Source organism: Bombina bombina, chromosome 6 (genome assembly GCF_027579735.1).
Source record: "Bombina bombina isolate aBomBom1 chromosome 6, aBomBom1.pri, whole genome shotgun sequence".
Lineage (NCBI taxonomy): Eukaryota > Metazoa > Chordata > Amphibia > Anura > Bombinatoridae > Bombina > Bombina bombina.
In genome coordinates this window covers 794,492,009-794,514,367 of record NC_069504.1, presented here as the reverse complement: position 1 = coordinate 794,514,367, position 22,359 = coordinate 794,492,009, and the positions used below count along the sequence as shown (strand labels likewise).

Genomic DNA, 22,359 nt, shown 5'->3' with positions numbered 1-22,359 from the left:
AGCTAGACAGCGCTAGTTCATATGTGTCATAGAGATAACATTGTGCTCACTCGCGTGAAGTTACCTAGGAGTCAGCACTGATTGACTAAAATGCAATTCTGTCAAAAGAACTGAAATAAGAGGGCAGTCTGCAGAGGCATAGATACAAGGTAATCACAGAGGTAAAAAGTACATTAATATAACTGTGTTGGTTATACAAAACTGGGGAATAGGTAATAAAGGGATTATTTATCTTTTTAAACAATAAAGAGAGTCCCTTTAAGGACAACGCCCTCATAAGGGGAGGGTAGAGACCCGTAATTTGGAGATAAAAAGGAAGATGAATACATAAGCAACGAACAAATGTAACAATTGTGCACCTTAACTCACCTATGAAAGGTTCCCCCTCACACACATATAGAACATCATCATCTCTGAGACCAGCAGGAACAGCATGTAGACAGTGAGAGGGGGGAAAAAAAAAAAAAAAAAAGAGAAAGAAATAGAGAAAGAGAGAGAGAGAATGGGGGGTTAGCACATGTCAATCAAAGCCTGTAAATACATTGATAGTTCCTTGTTCAATGAAATAAATCACACACATAAAATATGTAGTATTATTGGGCTCCACTAGATAAAGGATGATTCTCCATTTTGTATTGAATTAACTTCTCTATATACAAAACATCACAGAAATGAAACATTTGAGTTGTTTTTGGTAGCCAAAGGAACACAAGTTAAAAACTATTTTAAAAATACACAAAGTAGTGTATAGTTACAGTATTAAAATGACCAAAGCATCTTTTAAATATATATTCCACACCAATCTGGGTTCAATTGGACTTAAAGGGACAGTCAAGTAAAAAAAAAACAACAACTCATGATTCAAATAGGGCATGTCATTTTAAACAACTTTCCAGTTTACTTTTATCACCAATTTTGCTTTGTTCTCTTGGCATTCTTAGTAAAAAGCTAAACCTATGAGGTTCATATGCTAAATTTCTTAAACCTTGAAGGCCGCCTCTAATATAAATGCATTTTGATAGTTTTTCACCACTAGAGGACATTAGTTCATGTGTTTCATATAGATAACATTGAGCTCATACACGTGAATTTACCATGGAGACAGCTCTGATTGGCTAAAATGCAGGTCTGTCAAAAGAACTGAAATAAGGGGGCAGTCTGCTGAGGCTTAGATACAAGGTAATTACAGAGGTAAAACGTATAATAATAAAACTGTGTTGGTTATGCAAAACTGGGGAATTGGTAATTAAGGGATTATCTATCTTTTAGAACAACAAAAATTCTGGTGTTGACTGTCCCTTTAATCCACCCCTTGATGCAGAAGCACAAGAAATATGCTCAATGGAGTGGGAGGAATGAGTTGTGATTGGCTGTTCCAAAAAACAACAACAACAAAAAAAAATGCATCTGCACTGAAGGGCAGTCATAGTGTGAGGTTAAGTACTTTTGACCTATAGGAGTCTAAAATATATATATACATACATATATATATATATATATATATACATATATATATATATATATATATATATATATATATATATACTGTATATATATATATACACATACACATATATACACACACACACACATACATATACATACACACACTTTAAAGGTGCTTTGGTCACTTTTAATTAGGGATGCACCGAAATTTCGGCCGCAGAATGTTCCGGCCGAAAATGGCATTTTTGGCTATTTCGTTTCTTTTACCTCTAATTTTCGGTAAAATTATTGTGTAGCATGTTTCAAATTTGATGCTAGCCTAGAGCTGCTGTTTAAGTGTATTACTTGACTTACTGTTCTGCATATAATGAGTTTTCTAGGACTATACTTTATTTGGATAGATGGCAAAAAAAAACCCTGTTAAATATGATTCTGTTACATAGAACTAAATGAAGAATAATACAGTATATTGATATTTATAATTGTTTTAAGTAGGGATGCACCAACATTTTGGTTGCAGAAACATTTTAGCCGAAAATGGCATTTTTTGCCTGTTTTTTTTTTTTCTTGGTAAAATTATTGTGTAGCATATTATTGTTTAAGATATTTTTGTCCAATTTTAGTGTTTTACCTTCAATAAAAGTTTTTTTTTTTTTGGCTCTAATTATGCAAAAAAAAAAACCTAAAGAAAATTAATTTGAAAAAAATACATTTTCGGTATCAGTTTCGGTTTTCGGGCCAAGTGCATCCTGGAGTTTCGGTCCAGAATTTCCATTTTGGTGCATCACTACTTTTAATACTACTAATATCCATTAAAATTAAATATTTCTCTTCTTTAACTTTCATGTTTCTTTAAAAGAATAGAAAGGTCGAAACTGAAATGTGAATGGGTGAATTTCAGTTTTTATTACAAGCATTTTTGCAACATACTTCCATTAACAAATACAGTATGCTTCTCGTAAAAGGTATTGTTTTTCAGTGGCATACACACATATGCTGCGACAATCCGTGCACCAGCATTCAAACACCACATCTTCCCATAGAGTCAGCAGGGGCTTGTAAGTCTTCACAAGCACAATACTCCACTACTAACTCTCTAAGGTTGAATACTGGTGCACGTGCCCACATAGCATAATATTTAGACTTTTTTTACCAATAGAAATAAAATGCAAAAATGCTCCTATTTAACACTGAAATCCACCCAAGCACATTTTTGACCATTCTCCCAGTAATATATATGTTCTCCCCAAGACCTTTTTAAAGGGGCTACCACCCGGCTGATTTTACCCAAAATTAAGTTAACCCTTTCATGACAGGGTTAAAGTGTCTACATCGGAACACCTGTTCCGATGTAGACAAATTGAAACTACGCGATCGTGCATACGATCGCGAGATTTCAATTATTGGATCGCATCTGGGGGGCGTCCCTACAACCCTAGGAACGCCCTCCAGACCGCGATCAAGTCCTTGAAGCACAGAAGGCTTCAGGACAGCCGTTTGTTATGACGTTCTATTCCGTCATAACGGCTTTAAAGCCCAGTGTAAATATGACGGAATAGAACGGCATAACGGCGTTAAAAGGTTAAAATGAGCTCATATTTACATTTTTTTTTTCTCAATGTTTATTGCACACACTATCATAAATTAATGTTAAATGATGCAATTATTTTGTGCTTTGCATTGCAGAAAATGTTATAATATTAGAAAGTGTTACACTGCCCCCAACCCAGATATTTTTTTTTTTTTTTTTTTTATTGAGGTTTTAAGAAAAATAATACAAGCAAGTGATTACTTAAAACATTACACCAAACATGGAATTGACAGTTGGATAGTCATCATATAGCGTCGTCCATTAACACACATATTGCTTGAAAATATAAGTACAAATTGAGCATTCTCAACATGACCTCCTACAACATAATAATATATGAAATGGAATTAAATTAAATTATTTCCCCCAAAGAACTAACAAGGCCTCTTTTGGACCTCCTGGATTGCATTATAAACATAATGGGGGACTTTAAGGAGGGGAAAAAAAATAAAAAATAATAAATAGGCCACTCTTGGACCTAAGGATTGAAATAATATGATATCTTATCAACCATGTGGATTATGAGTTAAACAGTTTGATGGGTCATAACAAGACACTCTGGAACTATATAACTTGAATATGTCCATAAGAAGGCAGAGGGCATTGACATATAGAATTTTAAGAACATAGGGGAAGTGTTTATCTAAAGCATACTTAGCTTGTCTAGCACAACACACTGATTGACTGATAGGAACTTAAGCCTAACATAATTATTAGAGCATATACAATCAATACAAGCAGCCATAAGATTGTTTCTGAAAAGAAATAATTTTTTTTTTCTGTGTATAAATATAACGCGTCTGGCATTAGTTAGAGAGCAATCAGGCAACAAATACATATAACTGAAGCTAACATAATGAAATTAAATATGTCTAGAAGGGTGGCATTAGTTAGAGAGCAATCAGGCAACAAATACATATAACTGAAGCTAACATAATGAAATGAAATATGTCTAGAAGGGTGCATAACTCTGTGTCGACTTATCTATGGCTTAGTAGGGGCTCAAATCATTTTTGAAGGGGTCTGCAGATACATATGAGAAAACATGTCAAACATTATTAAACACTATATAACTGGGTGGGAGACAGTATTCCAATAACACAAAGAAATAGTACAGTTCATTCCTCGTTACAGGTCTCGCAATAAATGAAACCACCATTGCCATCATCAAATACACTAAGAAAATGTTAACCCGGCATTAAAATAACATCAGCACTCAGTGGATTGCCCCTGTAGTTAAGAGAACTGGACCGGGCAGTATAAACATTTCAAATTTTCAAAGTCCGTTGGCCAGTATATGCACTGCAGATTAAATTAAATTAGTTCAATTACGGCATAGTCAATCCCCTAATAAGTGGGAGAGTAGTCTCACTGTATAATGTATGGACCCTTACCCCACTCCGGTACTGCTAAATAATCTTTTTTAGCCGATGCCATGTCTACTGGCAAAACAGGACTGATTACCAACCCCTTTCTGAGAGTACAGCTGATAGCCGGGCCATCGCTTCTGGGGAGCGCAGCTATTGCCACTCTCGGCCTCACCTGACTTGAAATGTCCCAAAAGTGAACCACGAGAGGCTGAGACTCTACCGTTCAATTGTATTCTGAGCAAAGTGGGATTCTGGTGTGCGGAGTGGGGATCTGCGGCCATATCCACTATTTCCACCGCATTGTGTACTGCCTGATGAGCAAGTTTCGCCCGTAGCTGCTCCTCCCCGATCATCCTATTGAGGCCCCAGTGCTCCAGAAGTACCGGAGGAGACGCCATCTTGGCTCCGTCGACCTGCATATGATGCGCCCTCTCAGACACCGCAGGTAAGGTACAGTCGGATTCAAACTGCATACTCGGCCGCGGCACCTCTCCTCCCAGAGATTCAACCCCGCACTCGCTGCTCTCCGTGCAACTCGTCCACGCAGCTCTCTGCGTCAAATCAGCCGGCTGCTGTTTACCAGTATCAGACGATTCACTCGCAGCCGCCATGACTGCACTTTGGTGAGTCGTTAAAGTTTGAAGAAGTTTCCCCTTTTGAATTGGTATGGGAACTTGGATCGGGCATGTGATAGGGTTAATGGGTAACTTTAGTGAAGGCTGCATTTCTCCCTTTGCCTTAGCACAGATATCTTTTAGGGAGGCGAATTCCGCTTTAAGTACTGCACACATTTCCTTAGAGTGGGCCTCCAGCATGGCTTTCATTTCCCTAAGGATCAGCGCAGTGTCTAGCGCCATAGTAAATATGTGATGTACGATGCTTGGACAGATGTGAAACGTCCCTTATCTCAAAAGCTGACAAAAAAAAAAAAAGTTCCACTGTAGATACTTAGAACATCAGTGACAAAGCACTGTATACCCGGCTTGCAAGATACCGGTGGGGGGGTGTTCAGGACCTTTCTCTGTGGAAACTGCCTTAGGCCTCAACGCTCCAGATCGGTTGTCACAGGTAGTACTCCCACAAATGTAGATTCAATCAAATCAGCTCGGTCTGTAGACTTGTATTAGCGGGAAACACCAGGTAGATGGTTCTTTTATTCACGGATAAAAGGCAGATTATCTGTGATGCCCTGAGAGCAACCGATACTGCAACCATTCAAGGTGCTGCCCAGAGACACGCCCCCCCAACCCAGCTATTTTATATTATATATTAAAGTGAAGGTAAACTTTGGTGAATGAAAGCCCGTTTTTTTATAAATACTATTAAAAACAGGGGCACTTTCCGTCTCTCTGTTTAAACCTTTATGATACATAATTTCCAAATGAAAAATCCAGCTAGTCTCTGTTAAAGGGTTAGAAATCTTTGCAAAGTATTAGCAAAACAAAATACATCATTATAATTAGAGATATATATGCAATAAAATTAGCTTACATTTTTCCTGAAAATAATCTTTTAAAATATCTTTAATTTAACTTTAAAATTCACAAGCAACAAGCAGTAACGACAGCCCGTTAAATAGGCAGAGTTTATGCAAAGTTTATTGATCAACATCCAATAGGCAATTGTTTCTGCCCATCTATTTAAATATTAAAAGGACGCTCTTTATTAAAGTCAATAGTGTCCACATACCAGAGGGGCTTATACTTTAGGTTAGTATAATAAGTACCCCTAGTTTAACAAGCAAGTTAATTTGATTTTAGTAAAAGGAAGTCAACTCCTAGACTAACGAGCATGTTGGTTTTTATTTCTTAAAGTAGACAACCCGCAAAGTGACCAGTAATTATTTTTAACCCCTAAACTAACGAGTAAGTTGTTTTGTTCTTAAAAACAGATTAATTGCAGGAGCTGCAAAAGATTAAGGACAACAGCAACTTAGGATGTTAATAATTAACTTTAGTCACATCCTAAATTGCCGTTTCTTTTAATCTTTGCAGCTCCTGCGATTAATCTGTTGTATAAACAAAAAAACTTGCTCGTTAGTCTAGGGGTTAAAAATAATTGCTGGTCACTCTGCGGGTTGTCTACTTTAAGAAATAAAAACCAACATGCTCGTTTTTCTAGAGGTTAAAAATGCTCGTTAGTCTATGGGTTTATTTTATTTTACTAAGATAAAATTGAATTGCTCGTTAGCCTAGGGGTACTTATTATACTTACCTCAAGCAACCTAATTTCCCCCTGCGCTCAGTGATTCTTCAGCGTTCCGGTGCGTCACTCCCACCAACGTCGACGTCACAATTATGAAGTCCGCCCTGCTTCCCATGCAAGTATAGTGACGTATCGCATTAGCTAGGTATGAGGGGCCAAGATGTGCATGCGTTACTTTTAAAATAATTATATGCGCATGCAGGTTGCCATGATGATTGTACCTAGGTATTACATCATTATAGGGTCCACGTAAGGATATACAAAATGGGTTTGGCAAAATAAATACTTTTATTCAGGAATAACTAGAAAAGAAGTGAAAATGTTTAACAGGTACTTATTTGAATTATGAGATATATATATATATATATATATATATATATATATATATATATATATATATATATATATATATATATATATAATGAACTTTCAAAAAATATTAAAAACGTTTTTGGGTTTACTATCCCTTTAAAAAATGATTCCCTGTCTCAAATCTAACAGGTGTAAAAATATTAAGCTCCTGTCTCATCCCATTTCCTAGATGTAGGTAGTAAGCCAATTTAATTGGCAAATTATTGATAGTATTAAGAGACCTAGGAGGGTAGGAGACAGGGAACTACTTTTAAGTAATACCAGTTCCCCAGTGTCTCTAATGTACAGCACTGGTAAAACAAAGAATGCAAGCCTATGGTACAAATGGCTACAATCTGTCACAGTCAAAAAAAATAAAAAATAAAGGATAAACCTAAATTATCATAAAATGAAAAGCCTTAAAAAGCATAGAGTGGTAAAATGCCAAATGCAAAGCAAGAAAGTGGTTACGCTTTAGACATCTAGACTAAAGCGCAAATAATTATGACCACTGAGCTTGAGAGGACTCACTAGGATCTTCTTTCACTCCTAACCTACTAGTGCCCCCTATGGTAATCCCAGTGCCCCTTCCATCTATAATGCCTATAAGTACCCCCCTCAGTAATCCTACCTCCCACTTTGGGAACCATTGCCCAATCTGAATCACATAAGTTTGAAGGGACACAAAACCCAAATTTATTCTTTCATGATTTAGAAAGAGCATGCAGTTTTAAACAATGTTCCAATTTACTTCTATTATCTAATTTACTTCATTCTCTTGATATCCTTTGCTGAAAGGCTCTAAATAGGCTCAGTAACTGCTCATTGGTGGCTGCACATAGATGCCTCGTGTGATTGGCTCACTCATGTGCATTGCTATTTCTTCAACAGAGGATATCTAAAGAATCAAGCAAATTAGATAATAAAAGTAAATTGGAATGTTTTTTTAAATTGTTTTCTCTATCTAAATGATAAAAGAACAGTTTGGGGTTTCGTGTTCCTTTAATTTTGACTTTACAGCCCCTTTAATTTTTTAAAATGAAAACACACAAGCTTATATACCACTTATAAAGCACACGCCATCTTACATACTGAATGTGGAACAATTTTTATTTAGGGCAAAATAGGAATATATAGCATGTAATGAAGCAGCAGACATCCAGTAGAAAAGAAGCTGAAGACTAGATTACAACCTCCAAGTTGCTTAGTGCTTATTATATAATAACATTAAAAAGAGACAGTAGTGGGTTTCCTATATGATACCTTATTAAAGAGACATCGTCTATCTGTCCTCCCCTCTCATTGTACACATTTGTTGCATCGATCCCCAGTTTTGTGCTGGCGATAGACAGTAAGTCAGAGAGGGACCCATTAACGGGAACCACCTGTGGAAGAGAAAAGTTGTAAGTGGCAACATAAAAAAAGAATGGATATAAGCAGTTATTTTAAAATCAGTGATGGCTAACCTTGGCAACACAGATGTTTTGAGACTATATTTCCCATGATGCTTTGGCACTCTGTCTAGTTGAGCATCATGGTAAATGTAGTTCCAAAACATCAGGGGTGCTAAGGTTAGCCATCACTGGTCTAAAAGGTGTAGGAATCTCCTAGCTGTCTCTCGTTTGAAAGAACTTTGTCAACATCCCCATCCCTCACTGATTTAATTTCTCTCTCCCTTTCCATTAGTTGTGTTTTTTATTTTTTTTATTTGCAAGATATATAAATAACAGTAGTGTTTCTGATATGCCGTAGATATTTGTTAAAGGGAAAGTAAAATCAAAATTAAACTTTCATTGGCTTGGGAGACAAAGTCTCGTGGACTTCCAGTGAGCACTCTGAGAAAGAGACCTGCGCCTACAAATTTCCCACCACCTGTTGTTGGGGTGCAGTTCTTCACAATTTTTGCTCTGTGGTGAGCCAGATTTAGGCTGTGGGGTTGGGATTCAGTTTAGATTGTGGCCTGGTCTTCAGAAGCCCTGCTGACAGCTGCCTATCTCAAGGTTCTCTTGCATCTCTGCACCGCCAATTCTATGCTAGGTATGGGGGTATACACTACGGTGGAAGTCTATGTAACATGATTGGCTAAGGTTGACAAAGTAGAAGAAATACAAACACAACCCTAACATTTTCTAAGCCTCCCGGTCCTAAGTCTGGGAGTTGTCTGAATATACAAGACATAGAGAGAACAAAATATGGTCAACAACCATGAGTACGGCAGGAATATAAAATGTGCACTACAATTAGTAAAATGCTTTGTCTATACTTAAAGGGACATTATACAGTCATTTTTCTTTGCATAAATGTTTTGTAGATGATGTATTTATATAGCCCATAAAGTTGTTGTTTTTTTTTTTTTTTAAATGGATAGTTTTGCTTATTTTTAAATAACATTGCTCTGATTTTCAGACTCCTAACCAAGCCCCAAAGTTTTAGGAGAATACCGACGTATACCTACTCCGACTTGCTTCTGTTTGTGTAAAGGGTCTTTTCATATGCAAATGAAGGGGAAGGGAGTGTCTGATATTTCCCACTTGCAGTGGGTGTTCCAGTAACCTTTTAAACAGAGCTAAGCTGGAAGCTTATAAGTAAGTTTTGAAAAGGTTTTATACTGGATTTCTATATCAGTATCTGTGCATATTATTCTTTATAGTAGTGTCTATTACATGCAGTTATATGAAAATTGGTGTATACTCTCCCTTTAAATGTTAAAACAAATATATGCATGAAGATGGTTGACCTGTAGCGACTATAAATCTGGTAAATCCCCAGTAAAGCAACCAGCAGTTATATATAATTGTCCTTCTAGAAGGTTAAACATCTTTTAGTATATTTTTTTAATTTATGGAAAATCTTTTTTTTTTTTAAAAGGAAAAATCTCTAAGTGTGCCTGGTCTTGGGGCCATATGAGTAGGATACTTTTATATGTCATAAATGGAATTAAATCTGCCAACAAATGGGGAAAATGCTGGAGGCTGGAACTGAACTGCTTATATAGCTCAATTCTTTTTTGTGATTTAATGCAGAACAACCATTACCCTGAATATATATTAAATCTCTCTGATCTACTGATGTTATAAATCTGGCAGTGTCCCAGAGAAGTGACCAATTACAACAATTTGTGTTGATAAATCTTGAAAAAAAAGTTACAACTTCAAGTAATGTTGCTTATGAACAACTTTTTATTCTGAGAAAAGTGGAATTATTCCTCTGTGAAGGCTGCAGAGAATAGTATACAAATATATTTATAACATAAAAGTGTATGTCTACTAAATTATCTGGAAATGTAATCAGAGCTGAACTCTGTCCTTCTAGATCCTAAAGGAACATTGGAAATAAAAGGATCCACAAAGTTTATGTATTATGAATATGCTGTTCATTTTTAATAACAATAAGAGGCTAATTATAAGATAAAGTGTGCTATATAAATTGATAATTGGTAAAGTTTCATACTCTGTCTATATGGTCATAAAGAACAAAGGATAGTGTGTGTGGGGGGGGTCTTTTTGTTAATCAAAACGTATTAATGAAGATATATATAAGTGTATAAACATAATGATATAAAATTATATCATATTTTTAAAAGATAAGGCCTATTTAGCAAAAATAGATGATACTGTTTTCCAAATGTTAAATGGATCTTAAATTACTTATTTATTTATACTGTTTATATCTTAGATTTTTATTTATTTGCTGTAATGTTGTTGATTTAGCATAATGCAATCTCTTTTCACTTTATTAAAAAGAATATAAAATAAATAAATCTTCAATGAATCAGATTGAACATGCAATTTTAAACAATTTTCCAATTTACTTCTGTTTTCAGATTTGCTACATTCCCTTGGTAAGCGTTGTTGACGAGTAATCCTAGGTAGGTTCAGCAGCAATGAACAACACACTAATGGAAGCTAACTGGTGATTGGTGGCTGCAAATATATGCCTTCTGTCATTGGCTCACAAGATGTGTTCAACTATCTCACAGCAGTACACTGCTGCGCTTGAACATATCTTGCTTTACACATAAAAGGAATAGGAAAGTCAAAATTAAACGTGCATAATTCAGATCATGTAATTTTAAGGCACTTCTAAATTAATTTCTGCTTTCAAATGTACTTGTTCTCTTGGCATCAGTTGGTGATTGGTGCCTGCAAACGTTTGTCTCTTGTGATAACTAGATGTGTACAGCTAGCTCCCAGTAGTGCATTGCTGCTCTTTCAGTAAAGAATATCAAGAGAATGAAACAAATATGATAAGTAAATTGGAGTTGTTTAAAATTGTATTATTTATCTAAATCTTTAAAGAAAATATTTGGGTTTCATGTCCAGATAAAGATAACCGAGCAAACGTTTGCTAGAAGTAAATTGGAAAGTTGATTAAAACTACATATGTTATCTGAATCATTAAAGTGTAATTCTTTGCTTTAGGGATGAAACGAGGGCCCAGTTCTGAAACTCCTCTCTGTATAAAGAAACGAGAAGATGTCACGCAAGTGTAAATGTTCAGAAGATATATCCGTGTAAACAAATATGGAATGTGCCTGTTATGCAATATATTAAAAAAACAAAACAACACAGAATTTGGAATTGCATCAGTAATAAATTATAAGTGACAGTAAACTAAAAATTAATTCCCCATAAAATATTTATGTGCAGTTAAAAAAAACACATTACTTGTATTACATATTTTGCCCACTTTTCTGTAAATTCCATTCTCCCCTGAGAGATTGTAGTGCAGCTTCAGAATACTAACCCTGCAACATTCTACAATGTGACAGATCAGTATGCCTGTCCCTAATTGGACACACCATAGGACATAGAATAAATACATTATTTTTTTTAAATACCTGTTGATAAAACTATTTTAAAACATTTATTTTGTGCACAGCTCTTTTGCAATGAAGTGGATAAACTGATCTATACTACTGAATTATACACGATGTGAACGCACCTTACTGTCTACCCAAATACCTTAGAACTGTACTTCTCCCCATCATGGGAGTATCAGTCCTGCAGTATATTTAGGTGTGGTGTTATTCCTCTGCATTGTTGTCTAAACATACAGCAGTGTTAGCACTAAAACATAAAAAGTATATTTCAGGTGCTGCCACTATACAGAAGAAAATATCAGGCCCTTTTAAATATTAAAAGGAATGAGGTAGGTTTTGTATGTCAACAAGCAGAAAAATAAATTAAGCGGTGTATAAAATTATTTAATTAATTATAATTATTTGGATAAGTACAGGTGTCACACTTAGAAGTAAAGATCACATACTTTATATATCCCTCTTACACCCCTCTCCCGTTATACGCTCATCCCATTACTCAGGGTTCACTGACACTAGTACTGATGCCCTCCCTTAGAGTCTCACCTTGCCATGCTGGGTGCTCCCATTCACAAAGAGGGTGACCCTCTTCATAATCTGGTCTACCCTCCAACTCCGGGTACCAACCACAGCACACCCGGAAGAAAGTTGCAAGGTAGCCAACAACACGGAACAATCATAGACTGAGAAGAAATGACTACTGACCAATCAAATCTTAGTGGGAGGGGATCCTGATACCTAGATGAAAGGGTGTGTTCTGGAACCATAGCTACTGTTAGCTGCAATGCAAATACTAAATGAAGAGGGCGAATCTAAAATCATCCATATAGGGGTCTGGCATTGAAATAACGCATTTAATGATCCAGATAGTGTTATTTGGTAATCGATTAAAAAGTGTGTTCTTTCATATTAAGTATTATAGTTTTGTGTATGATTGCCAGTCTGCCCTAGTTCTTTTTTATGTATTATACACCGTATAGTAGTTGTGATTTTCTTTGACAATAGTTCAAATTATCTATCCCTGTTTTCATAAGCTTGAAGCGCTCTATTTTTATAACCAAGCAAACGACTGTCCTTTGATGTTTTATATCTAAAAGAGCACACTGTGTTTATTGTGCAGCTATGTAAAAAAAAAAAAAAATAACAATGAAATAAATAATAATACAGGTATGCGTTTCGTTTTACTTTATAGTTTGAATACTGGAATGTTATTCCCAAAACAAAGATGGATTCTTTAAAGTTATTTTATAGAATCCAACGTCCAATGTGATTCCGAAGGCGTAAGGTGCTATTTTACGTCAACGTTTTCTAATGTTGTATCACTCCGCTGAATCCAGCAGTGCCATATAGTATTTCTGTATAAGAAACTTTTTTTTTTTTAGTACCAATGAAAATAAAATCTCCAGTTTCTATCTTCTGGGGGAAAAAATAAAAGAAATCTTATTTCGTAGTGTCAATTTGAAAAAAAATAAATGGCTGGAACTATTTTATCTTTGGTGGATGGATACAGACACATTGCGGCAGATTTGAATTTGAATCTTGAAGAGAAGCTTCAGCCTGGTGTGCGGTTTGTAAATATTGTATATAATATTTGTGTAATTGGTTTATGGAAATCTGACTTGTATTCAAATTAACACGCTAATAACAATAGCAAGATTATACAGGCATATCCATGCCTTATGTATTATATTTATATGTGACCTTTCAATTGTGTACATCGTTTCATTGATGGCTTTTGTTGCAACTGTTTTTGCAAGGTATTTTCATGGGGTAAATGACATAAACAGTTTACTATAATACTTGTTTGGATGATATAGCGTTCTATAGCAGTGGTATTCATGTGTGACCATTACATTTGTGTACAAATAATGTACATAAAAAAAATAATCTTCCTCTGTGATTCATATGAAAGAATGGCATTTTACTAATTACAACTTAAATTACGTTTTAATGCAAAATAAGAATTCTTTAATGTGTTAGAGCATTATATTTTATCACTACTGCCCCTTGCAAACTACGTTTTATAAGGGGTTAAACACACAGCTAAAGTGCAGTGTGAGATCTACAGTGTGTCACAGTGTCAAGTGATATTTTAGCTATGTGTTTAAACCTTTTGCTAGTCAAATCAAATTAGAACTTTTTTTTTTATTCTCATTAGGTTCTCTTTTCAATTAAACATATTTGTATACTTATTCTTAGAAAATATCTTATGTGTTGAGTCATGCTTGAAATCATTTATAGATACATTCAAAGGACAAATATTCTTATGAATTTTTGGAGATTTGGCTCTTATTATTTGTGTTGAAACATAAGGTCAATTTAGATTAACCGGTGCCCGTTTTTTAATAAACCTATAAAAACAAGGGCACTTTAATTAATCAAAATGGACATTTCCCTCGTTTTCTTCAAATACTTGCTTCTTAATCCTGACAGCCGCTGCAGCGCTTTCTCCGCCTGTCGTAAGCCCTCTTCGTGGGTCCAAAATGACGAATCCGGCTTCCTCCAATCACAGTGTTGCCTCAGGCCATGATTTCCCGGGGGGGGGGGGAACTGTGATTGGAGGAAGACGGATTCGTCATTTCCAACGTATGAAGAGGCTTCCGATGGCCGGGGAATCGCTGGAGTGGCTGTGAGGATTAAAAGATAAGTATTTGAAGAAAACAAGTGAAATGTCAATTTTAATGAATTAAAGTGCCCTTGTTTTTAATAGGATTATTAAAAAACGGGCACCGATTCATCTAAATTGACACTCACTTTAAATCAATATTGCATGATTATTTTTCCATGTAAAATAGCTTTTAAAGGGACACTGAACCCAATTTTTTTCTTTTGTGATTCAGATAGAACATGCAATTTTAAGCAACTTTCTAATTTACTCCTATTATCAATTTTTCTTCGTTCTCTTGCTATCTTTATTTGAAAAAGGCATCTAAGCTTTTTTTTTTTGGTTCAGAACTATGGACAGCTTTTTTTTTATTGGTGGATGAATTTATCCACCAATCGGCAAGAACAAACCAGATTTGAAAATGTGATAATAGGAGTAAATTAGAAAGTTGCTTAAAATTGCATGCTCTATCTGAATCACGAAAGAAAAAAATTTGGGTTCAGTGTCCCTTTAAGTGAATTGTGATGTACTAACAATAAAGGGACATGAAACCGAAAATGTTTCTTTTGCTATTCACAGCATACAATAAAAAAAAAAAAAAAAAAAGTCCAATTTGCTTATCAAATAAATTTGTTTTTTTTATCTTTTGATGAAAAGCAGGTAGGTAGGCTCAGGAGTAGTGTGCACATGTTTGGAGTATATGGCAGCATATTTGAAAGAATGTTTGACAATGTTATTTATTTGCAAGGACATTAGATGGCAGTAGTGTTTTCTGCCACGCAGTGCTCCAGACATGTTCACAGTACCTATCTAGGAAGGTTCTTGAATCAAGGATAAAATTAGAAATAAGCAAATTTGATAAAATGAATTGGACCATTAAAAAAAAAAAAAAAAGTTTTTTGTTTATTTGAATACTGAAAAAAATATTTTAGGTTTCATGTCTCTTTTAAAGGGACAGCCAAAATGAAACTGTCATGATTTAGAGCATTAAACATCTTTCCAATTTACTTCTATTATCTTTCTTTTGTTTTGTATTCTTATCTTTTGTTAAAATGCATATCTATGTAGTGTAAAGAGCAGCAATGCATTATTGGGAATTAGCTGATTATTGGTGGCTGCTTATAGATGCCTGTTGTCATTGGCTTATCTATTGTGACCATTTAGCTCCCAGTAGTGTCTTACTGCTTTTTCAACAAAGGATAACACAAATTTGATAATAAAAGTAAACTGGAAAGTTGCTTAAAATTGTATGCTCTATCTGAATTCATGAAAGACATATTTTTTTGGCTTTATTGGCCCTTTAAATATCTATCGGTCTGTCATACGTAAAGGGATATTAAACCCAAAAAATGTATTTCATTATTCAGATAGTGAATACAACTTTAAAAACGTTTCCAATTTATTTCTATTATCAAATTTGCTTAGTTCTCATGTTATTCTTTGTTGAAGGGATACCTAGGTAGGTAGCGTGCACATGTTTGAAGTACTACATGACAGGAAATAGTGCTGCCATCTAGTGCGCTTGCTAATGTATAACATTCTTGCAAAACTGTTGCCATATAGGGCTCGATTTATCAAAGCCCTACGGCTGCAAGTTTTCGCAAGAACTTGCTCGCCGTAATTTAACAAGCAGCGGTCACCAGACCGTCGCTTCCCTAACAATTCAATCTCCGCGGTCAAGTCCGACCCAGGAGATTGACAGCTCCTGCCCGCTCGTGATTGGCTGTGCGCGGGCAGGGGGCGGGATTGCACGCGAGCGCAAAATTGTGTTTGTGTGCCATGGTGATTGCCTGTGGGTAATTTCGCCCCGCCACAGCTGTGATGAATCTAGCCCATAGCGTTGTAGACACGTGCACACTCATGAACTTACATCCCCTCTTTTTAACAAAGGATAACAAGTAAACAAAGAAAATTGATAAAAGAAGTAAATTGGAAAGTTGTTTAAAATGGTATGTTCAATCTGAATCATGAAAGAAAAAAAATTGGGTTTTATTGTGTGAGCCCTTTCAGTGATTATTTTGTACAGATGAGTTTTGTTATGCTCGGTATTGAATGATCACTACTTTATTGTGGGCTGCATTACACTGCTGTGTGTAAAAACCAATACATTGTTTTGCGCTCAGGAATATTTAGTGCAAGTCCATGTATTTTCCTTGATTATTCTATTAAATAAATGTTGTTTTTTTCTAGGAGGCCAAGCAATGACTTCCAGACGAATTTTACAGGAGATTTCATTCACTGCTCCATCAAATGAACAGAATTCTCCCACAAAACTAAAAGATGATGAAACGATAGCATCCCTCACAAATCGGCTTTCACCGTTCACAAGCTGGCCCCATGAAAACACACACAATGAGGAATATAAGGAAAACATGGCACCTCTTTACCCCAGTGATGTTTCCAAGCAAACATCTAAAGATAATGTGGATGTTGACAATCTAGACTCGCCACATCTAGAAAAAAACAATGTAGATGGCAGAGCCTATTCAGCCGATTGGAGCTTTGCCACTCCTAAAAGGAATGGCGAGGAACCGGATTTGTTTGGAGAAACCCCACAGACCCCACTGGACTTCTCCAAAGTGACAGTCAATGATCTTGGCATTTCTACTGACAGCTTCACCAATTGTGCAGGTAGGATTGATTAAAGTGAAAGTAAATCCTAGCGTTTTGACTTTTGAAACAAATAAAGGGGACTTTCATTCATTAAGTATAAGATACTTCATGTAGAAAGCTCCTTTATTTGTTTTAACCGATCGCCGTTTTTAGCTGCTACTGCAGCCCACTTCTAAAAATTTTTTTTTTTAAGAGGTGACGTTTTCACTTCTTAGTCAATAGCTGTGCGGTAAATCAGGCTTGGCGCCCATGGGAGCCGGATTTACCACACGGCTATTGGCTCTGACAATTGAGCAAGTTCTAATTCTCAGACCCAGAAATGCACTGCTGACTTCCCAAAGATAACTGCTACATATCTGTGCCTTATTGGCTTTATCCATTAACAACTGAAAAACAATTTACTTTATACAATGTACTTTATAACATTATAACCAGAGCTAGCCTCATTGTCTGTGGACTAAAGCATTGATTGGCTCCTTCAATTAAAGGGCCACTAAACCCAAAATATTTATTTCATGATTCAGATAGAACATACAAATTTTAAACAACATTACAATTTACTTCTATTATTTTGCTTCATTTGTTAGATATCCTTATTTGAAGAAAAAGCAATGCACATGGGTGAGCCAATCACACGAGGCTTCTATGTGCATCAACCAATCAGCAGCTACTGAGCATATCTAGATATGCATTTCAGCAAAGAATATCAAGAGAATAAAACAAATTAGATAATAGAAGTAAATTAGAAAGATATTTAAAAATGCATTCTCTTTCTAAATCATGAAAGAAAAAATGTGGGTATCATGGCCCTTTAAGGCAAATAGATGGGTGGGGTTTGGCTGTTTAAAAACAATTGCAGTAAAAATAATATTAATTTGTTTTAAAAATGTTTATACTTTGTTGATAGTCTATAGCAGTCCTCGATTATCCCGGGCGCCACTGGCACATTACAAATTATGGCTAGCACCTCAAATTTATAGGTACTTATCTATTCCATATTGTCTTTTATATTTATTGCTGTCTGTCCCCCGCCAGCCGCTTGATTTAATCCACATGCGGTTGCGGCTGGCGTCTAATTAGATTGCGGACGTGTCTAGTGCGCATGTGAAAGCTTTATATGGCAGTAAGAGGATCACCGCCTGAGATAAGACAGAGCGGTCACTGGGAGTGCAGGGGATCAGCAGCCAAGAGCACTGAGTCCTGGGAGCGTGGCGGATCAACAGCCGCCATGAAGAGTGAAAACTGGGAGTGTAGTAGCAAACGTCACGGAGAGCAGGAGCAAAACGGAGCTGTCAAGATTAGGAGCGTGAAGCAGAACAGTTGAACTCGTTTAGTGTGACAACCAATTGTTAACCAGTATGTTAACAGTAAGCAGCCTCACTGTTTATGTTGCGCAAATAGCGTAGCAGTTGCGTGTGCGCAGTTTAACTTCCAGCCTGAGTTCCAAGCACGGGAGCGTGCTGTGATTAACTTACATGGGGCGCATGCTGAGCCTCTGATTGGCTGAAAGAGCTGCCAGTCAAAGAAACCTAAGAGAATATCATTCAGAGAGGCTGCATTGAATCGGGTAACAGAGCCCGACAAAAGCGCTCAGTATTAAAAGTAGATTTGACATTGGAACAAAATAAGCATATCAATACAATATGCTAGTTAGGAGAAGAGTTTTCAGACTATGTGAAGTTATGGAAGTGAATTTACCATCACTTTAAGTGTAAGTGATAGTAACAGTCATCCGCGAATGTGGAGGCTGAATTAATGGAGCTGAATGTATCCTATACCTAAGGATCCAAGTTCGCATGTACATCCTCAAATATCGAATGCAACATATAACCGGCAGGAGAGTATTTGTAACGACACGGGATATCCACTGAAGTGGAAGCCAATTTGTGAGTCTGAAGTCCCGCAGCAATAGAAGCTACAGGTCGTATATACACAGTTTCCTTTCATATAAAGCCTTTAGCCGTACTGGTAATACTTCTATTTGTCATTCATGTGAAGGATCTTGTATCTATTCTGGCATACGGAATGTGGCAAAGTTTCAGGACATGTTATTAAGATGCCATGATTTTTCCTAAGCTGCTGTTAGAGTAACTATTTGGTATAAGACTGGCCAGTCTATTAATATATGCGTGTATATATATGCGTGTGTATGTGTATATATATGTATATATATATATATATATATATATATATATATATATATATATATATATATATATATATATATATATATATATATATCTCTATCTTTATATATATATATATATATATATATATATATCAGTTTATATGGCAACTTATTCCTTTATTTTCATGATGATCTTTCTATGCATAATTATGTTGAAACAATTTGATTGCTGCTAATTAAATAGATCTAAAGTTAACTTTTTCTTGTGTCTAGGAAGACATCTGTGATTACAGGTTTCATTTGAACCAAACACAGTGTGTATATATTGGCCTGTTAATTTTAGTGGCTCTGTTTCTATAATATCTTGGCCATTTTTTGTATTGGTTCAGCGTATAGAAAATCTTGACCTGTTTTCTCAGTGACTATGTCTAAAAAATATTGGCCTGGTATTGGCTCTGAATTTATAAAATCTTGGCCTGCTTTTTTTTTGTGGTTTTGTGTGTAATATCTTGGCCTGTTTTTTTTTTAGTTGCTCTGTGCGTTTAATATCGTGACCTATTGTTTTATTTTTTATTTTATTCGCTCTGCGTGTATAAAATCTTACCCGGTTTTCTTAGTGGCTAATAATAAAGTATTGGCGTGTTTTTGATTTTTTTTTTTTTTTTTTTAGTAGCTCTTTGTGTATAATATCTTGTCCTGTTTTTTTTTTATTGGCTCTGCGTATATACAATCTTGACCTGTTTTCTTAAAGTGAAGGTAAAGTTTTGACTTTCTGCAAGGATTATTTAATCTATCACCTTGTAAAATAAACTGTCGCTAACTTATTTTTTTTTTAACCTTACATATTTCGTTAGTAAATGTATTTGGTTCTCCCCTACCGTTCCGTTAAAGCTCCGCCCACGATCCATTTCCTGTCTGTTTGTATAGAGCGTGCCTACAATGCTCGTGCCCGGACAAGTTAACCAGTGCGCATGCGGCAATCCTCGACGACGGTGCACAATGCGCATGCATTAATGCTTGTTATAAACACGCTTGCTACGTATTGATGGTTTTGTTAGTAAACTTGCGCTAAACGGGGCCGCGCCAGGGAGAGGAAGGAATCTTACGCTTGCGCAGAGCTTAGAAGATAGCGGTGACGTCAAATGACGGCCGCCTAACGGCCAGCAAGTCAATTGGCTGTTCTGAAAACGTGACCAGCAGGATAAAAAAAATATATATATCACGGGTTGAATCGTAATCTTGTTAGATTGCGACTAAAACCTGATAAAACTACGAATAAAGGTAAAAATTTAAATTTTCATGAATGAAAGTGCCATTGATTTGTGCTGTATTGCTGATATTTGCATAGTAATACAGCAAACTTTACTTTCACTTTAATGGCTTTGTGTGTATAAATGTTTGGCCTGGCTTTAGTGGCTCTGTCTATATAAAATCTTGGCCTGTTACTGGCTCTGTGTTTATATAATATTGACCTGTTTTTTTAGTGGCTCTGTGGGTATAATATCTTGGCCTGTACCTTTTTTTTTTATTATTTATTGGCTTTGCATATATAAAATATTGGCCTGTTTTCTTACTGACTTTGTGTGTATAAAATCTTGGCCAGTTTTTTATTGGCTATGTGTGTAAAATTTTGGCCTGTTTTATTAGTAATTATCTTAGTAATGTATCACATTTGTTCAACTACTTCTCTTTGATGTATAATCCAGATCAAGAATGAAGCGTGCAGCAAAAACTGGGAGACCACAATCTGCCAAACAATGAGGCTTACTCATTTATTTATGACGGATGCCTTTAGAAGGGGCAAACTGAAAGTGGAACCCTGCAAATAAGCCAAGTGCATGAACCAGGAACTGTGGTTGACTTTTTGCCCTCTGCAAACCAAATGGAAGAGCCAGCAATTGTTTGATGCCCTGCCGTCTGCAAACCAGTTGGAAGAGGCAGAAATTGTGGTTTGCACCTTACCTTCTGCAAAACAAGTGGAAGAGCCAGGAATTGTTTTTACAGAATCATCCTCTTCAACAAGCCAGAAGGTAGTAGGAAAAAGAAAATTCAAGGAAAAGTGTTGCAATGAACTACCATGGCTTCAATATGATAAATTATTTGGTACTGCAATCTGCCAAACATGCAAAGGGTTTTCCAACCATTTCAGATCAAAACTCCAAAGTTGTGAAAGTCTTTACAGGACCCTTCAAGTTAGAAACTTTTAAAAAACATGGAAAGTCCCAGCAACACTTGAGCTGTGCTAGAGCTAAAAATGCACAGTTAGTTCCACAGAGTACCCCATTGGCTGTCTGCATAAAAAGAATGGATGACAGTATGTTTCAACACTTAAAGTGAAGGTCCATTTTGATGAATTAGTGCCCGGTTTTTAATAAACCTATTAAAATCAAGGGCACTTTAACTCTTCAAAATTGACATTTCACTGTTTACTTCAAAAACTTACCTTTTAATCCTTGCAGCAGCTCCAGCGATTTTCCCCGGCTGTCAGAAGCTTCTGCAGACGTCAGAAATGACGAATCAGGCTTCCAACAATCACAACTCCCCCCCCCCCCCTCCCGGGAGAATCTTGGCCTGATGCAACGCTGTGATAGGAGAAAGCCGGATTCATCATTTTGGACCCATGAAGATGGCTTGCGACGGGCGGAGGAAGTGCTGGAGCGGCTGCCAGGATTAAAAGGTAAGTTTTTGAAGAAAACAGTGAAATGTCAATTTTGATGAATTAAAGTGCCCTTGTTTTTAATAGGTTTATTAAAAACCAGGCACTAATTCATCAAAATGGACCTTCACTTTAAAAAATATTTTCCCCGTTGCCTTTTATATAACAAAAAACAGGCCTTTTACAGATTTTGAAGGACTCTTGGCGTTAACTGGCAAATCGGGTGTTCAATTGAGAGATGAATACAAAACTGACAAAAAATGTAGAGTTTATTTCAAGCATTGCAGCCATAATTAGAAAATAACTAATCTGTGAGCTCAAAGAGGCTAAATATGTTAGTTTGATGCTTGATAGCTCAATTGACAAAGCTGGTGTAGAAGAACTTATTTTGTATGTAAGGTATTTAAAAGACAATGGTGTACTGTAAAGGAATTTTTTTCTTGTAGCAGTGCCTCTGGAAAATGCAACAACAGACGGTTATTTTAACACCCTTAATGGCTGCTGGAATTATAAGGACTTTCTGATTGGTTTACACCCAACAAGCTCATTGGGGTTGGCACAGATGGTGCAGTAAG

General features: G+C 36.1%; 2 protein-coding genes across 2 annotated transcripts in view; one reads left to right on the top strand and one right to left on the bottom strand.

The window, feature by feature from the left end:
* The window catches only part of KCTD9 (potassium channel tetramerization domain containing 9), a 76,597-nt gene extending 64,123 nt beyond the window's left edge, over positions 1 to 12,474 (bottom strand). Inside the window, exons 1-3 of the mRNA XM_053718113.1 lie at positions 12,329 to 12,474; positions 8,227 to 8,348; positions 370 to 413 (exon numbers count right to left, since the gene is read on the bottom strand). Of these exons, the coding sequence (XP_053574088.1) occupies positions 370 to 413; positions 8,227 to 8,348; positions 12,329 to 12,376 (214 nt within the window). The 5' untranslated portion in view covers positions 12,377 to 12,474. The remainder of the gene's footprint in view (positions 1 to 369; positions 414 to 8,226; positions 8,349 to 12,328) is intronic.
* Positions 12,475 to 13,326: 852 nt separating this feature from the next.
* Positions 13,327 to 22,359, top strand: part of CDCA2 (cell division cycle associated 2) — a 191,233-nt gene continuing 182,200 nt past the window's right edge. Inside the window, exons 1-2 of the mRNA XM_053718112.1 lie at positions 13,327 to 13,342; positions 16,578 to 17,018. Of these exons, the coding sequence (XP_053574087.1) occupies positions 16,589 to 17,018 (430 nt within the window). The 5' untranslated portion in view covers positions 13,327 to 13,342; positions 16,578 to 16,588. The remainder of the gene's footprint in view (positions 13,343 to 16,577; positions 17,019 to 22,359) is intronic.